Source organism: Meriones unguiculatus, chromosome 5 (assembly GCF_030254825.1).
Source record: "Meriones unguiculatus strain TT.TT164.6M chromosome 5, Bangor_MerUng_6.1, whole genome shotgun sequence".
Classification (NCBI taxonomy): Eukaryota; Metazoa; Chordata; class Mammalia; order Rodentia; family Muridae; genus Meriones; species Meriones unguiculatus.
The window spans coordinates 21,038,302-21,042,501 of record NC_083353.1 but is presented as its reverse complement, the minus strand read 5'-3'; the positions used below and the strand labels follow the sequence as shown (position 1 = coordinate 21,042,501).

At 39.5% G+C, this 4,200-nt stretch overlaps 1 gene segment (V, D, J or C); it reads left to right on the top strand.

Moving 5' to 3' along the window:
• Positions 1-3,237: 3,237 nt before the first annotated feature.
• On the top strand, positions 3,238-3,812 carry LOC132654194 (immunoglobulin kappa variable 3-11-like; the record flags this gene model as incomplete). The annotated part of the segment is given in 2 exon segments: positions 3,238-3,299; positions 3,484-3,812. Coding segments are annotated over 2 exon segments (378 nt in total), but the record flags the coding sequence as incomplete, so codon positions are not given.
• Positions 3,813-4,200: the final 388 nt, after the last annotated feature.

The window sequence follows — 4,200 nt, the reverse complement described above, 5'->3', positions numbered from 1 at the left end:
ATATTGGATTTTCAGCATTTCACTCCCATTGCCTTCAGTCTTCCTCCCCTATCTCCTGGTGAATAAATCTTCCTCAAACCATTGTTTTTTCAAGTTGCTGTTCCTTATTTTCCCTCTGATTATTTCCTGGAATATGGGCTACACTCTTTAAGAAAATGACTCCCCAATCCCCTTCTCTCTCATTTCTTACTTACTCATTGACTTTCAGGGAAGGATAAGGCAACATTGACCCATTCCCCTTGCATAAGGATATGGTAGTGAGTCAAGACTGATGCAAATTGCCACTGTGGCAGTTTGCTCATGAGGGCAACAGACAAGCTATTCCCCAAAGGCCCTGTCTCACAGCCCTTGTTCACAGTGTCTGGTCTATATGTGGAATTTTCCGTGAAGGTCCCTGAGATTTAGGGTGGGAGACATTCCCTTTGGGATGACTACTCCACAGTGACATGTTCTCTGTACTTTGACCAATTTTGAACCTCTGTCTTAATCACTTTTTCCTGTAGAAAGAGACTTTTAGGATAAATACTAAGAATAGCATGATTCTATGGGCGTAAACAAAAGGACATTAAAAGCAGTTTGATGCATGTTTATTCAGAAAAAAAACAAAGAAACAAACAAATGAATTATGGTAAGTTTTCCTTGTCCCCAGGACTACCCATAGATGTATTCTTGAACAAGTTTGCAATTCTGGTCATTGACATTGATATCCTTCTGTACATTTCATATAATGAAGGGAAAACATCCTAAAGTTCATGTGTAGACTCCTTCTCAATGTGTCAGTCTGCAATACAACCCCCTTTAGAGCTCAGCCTGTCAGCCAGTGTCTGAAGCAGCAGCTTTCCTAACTCCACACAGAAATGATAAAAGTCTCCGTATTTTCACATCATTGTGTGTCAATACAACCTTGACTAAAATGTATCTAGTGAAAACATGTACTCACTCACTGTACCCATTGTCTCACAAGTTCTCATTACACTTAGCATTAACTTCAAAATTCCTGAGAGATTTCCCAAATTAGGCAGTCTCAGTCATATACACAGGCTATGTTAACTTCTTCTACAGGATGAGCTTTCCCAGGCGATTTCATTTAATATCTTCTTTTTTAAATGATCACATGGTCTTATGCATGGCTAAAGGGATCTTTGTACTTTTGAACTGCCAAAACTCTTCTTTCAAGTCAGCTCTCAAGTAGCTGCTTCTGTAGAAGGCATTCCTATCCCCTTGTTTCTGTTGCATACCCCACCAGATCATTCACTTCTCATCACCTAATTCTTTTCTCTGACTGACAGTACCAGCTACTATCTCTTCAATAATAAAGAATAGGAAATTTACTTGTTAACTTCCTTTGAATGACAACATATATACATGTTAATGGAACTCTATGCAATGGTGAACAGAAGAGTACACACACACACACACACACACACACACAAATTTGATATGGTGTCTCGCTGTGTTTCTGTGTCAAATAAACTATTTATCATAGGTTGCTGGTATAAGCCAGTTTTTCCTCTGCCAGCATCCCAAATTCTCAGATTATAGGCACCCATCACCAAACTAGGCAGTAGTGTGACTCTCAAAACTGCAGTATGTGGCAAGTTAAGTCCATAATGGTATAAGAGTAGTATCTTAGGAAGATGGATAGGAATGCCAGCCAAAACCTTTTTTATCACATGTCTCACCACCACCAGCCCGCTATAAAACCTATTGAGACTGGAGGTGATTATAACTTAAGGCCCCATTTGTATATTACAAGTTGTGGGATTCTAGATACACTATTGATTGTGTGCATAAATTAAAACATTGCAACAGAGCTTGGAAATAACATAATTTCCACTGGTTGCCTGTAGGGGGAGCTATGAACTGTAGGCTTATCGGGGAGACTAGAGAGGAGTAGTGTGTGGAGGAAATTAATGGAAGTAGAGATCCTCCCTGGCCGTATCTGCAGCATAGAGGGTCACCATCAGCTGCAACATCAATGGTATCTACACAGCTCTCACAACCAGGTATTTAGCCTGATTCCACCAAAAGCAGAGAAAGGCTACCCAATTGTTCACCTGGATGACTCCCAGGCATTTTGACTGCTCATGGATCTAGGACAGAGTTCAGTTTCAGCACCATCGGCATTCAGACTGAAGAGGTGACCGTTTGTTACTGTGAAGGTTGTTGCAGTTTCCTCCTCAGTGCATTAGCCTGCAACACAGACACCTTTAGAGCTCAGCCTGACAGCCAGGATCTGATACAGAAAACTTTTTATCTCTACACAGCCTGGTAAGCACTCTCCTCTCTGTCCAAAAATCAGTGAGCCTTGCCTCACTCAAATAGACTTGAAAGTCTAGGAGAGAATTCGAAGGCCAAAATGGTTTTTAATCTTTTATGGAAGATACTACTTTGAGTCAAGATTAAATAATTATTTTCCACTACGTTTGCCCATATTGATAGCAAGCTTTCAAAGGTGATTCTCATTTTTTTAACTTTTATTAATTACACTTTATTCATTTTGTATCCCCCCATAAGCCTCTCCCTCCTCCCCTCCCGGTCCCACCCTCCCCTCCCCTTTCTGCATGCATTTATGGCTGTGTTCATTAGCAGAACAAGTAATTTAGAAATATTTAATAGTTTTCTTTTCATATTAACAACCAATATTCTTTAAATAGATAATCTTTAAATCCCAGTGACCTTATTTTTCTTTATTAAACTTCTGATTTTACCTATGAGTAAATTTTACCTGTATATAAAATCCAGATTTCCCTATCCTTCTTTCCTTTCTCTCACCTAGTCTTCTACTTTCCCCTTCTTTCTTTCCTTCCTTCTTTCTGCTCCTTCTGTTTTTTTTCTGCTGTTGTTGATGATGATATTGTTTCCTCATGATTGTAATCAATGTTTTTCTAGTATTAGAAATTCTAGTATTTTCTAGTATTTTTATTAAACTCACTTGCTTTAACTGTTTTTGATTTTTAATGGAAGCCTGTCATGAGTGTGTCTTCATATTTGCAGATTAAGAGCTCTTAAGTTGGTCCTTGAGCTTCTATGTTTACTTTTATCCCTAGTGATTGTGTATTTGCTTTGATGATATTTTTGTCTGTAGATTTAACCTGTGTTCTCTCACAACCCAGTACCCTGGCTATTTACCTTCTCATTTCATGTCTACTTTGCATAGTTCCCTATAAGCCAGCCCAGCTGTACATAGTATATAAACCCGGCCTTTGCAGTGAGAACTGAAAAGCATCAGACAGCCTGGAAAACCAATATGGAGTCACACAGCCAGGTCTTCATACTCCTGCTCCTCTGGTTGTCTGGTGAGATATTAAAGATTATTAGAATATCATCAAAGTAATTCATTTGTAGAGAAACAGCTATTTATTATAGGAATCCAAATGTATGCAGGCAATGCCATTAGGAAAGGCATTTTAGATCCTAACATTTGTATCAGGAACTCTTTGTGTGTATGTGTGTATACTCATTGTGTATTTTTGGTTGCAGGTGCTGAGGGGAGCATTGTGATGATCCAATCTCCTGAATTCATGTCCACATCTGTTGGAGACAGAATCACCCTAAGCTGCAAGTCTAGTCAGAGTGTGAGTGGTTGGGTAGCTTGGTACCAGCAGAAACCAGGGAAGCCTCCTAAACCATTAATCTATGATGCATCCAATAGATACACTGGGGTCCCTGATCGCTTCATAGGCAGTGGATCTGGGACAGATTACACTCTCAGCATCAGCAGTGTGCAGGCTGAAGACCTAGCAGTTTATTACTGTCAGCAGTATGACAATACTCCTCCCACAGTGCTTCAGCCTCCAACACAAACCTCCTTGAGAGTCTCACCAGCTGCCTGCACCACACACAGCCCTGGGCCTGCACGCTTCCCCCTTTTGCTTAAGATCTGCTAAGTATGACTAATTGATGCACTCTTCAGTAGAAATTAATTAAGAAATTGCCTCCTTTCTTCCATGCTTTTGGCAACACTGGTGTGTATAGATAAAAAGGAGAAACTAAGTAAAGAGATTTAGAAGGTGTGGTTTTGCACTGAGAAGATACAGTGCAACAAGAAGCATCAGTGACGTTTATGTTGTCATGTTGACTTTAGATATCTCTTTGTTATGCCTTTAGACTGATGAATCTGTATAAAATAGGATAGACTTTAAAATTATTTATATAGACTACAGCATCATGAGATTCTTAGTTTTGATTAAAAATCCT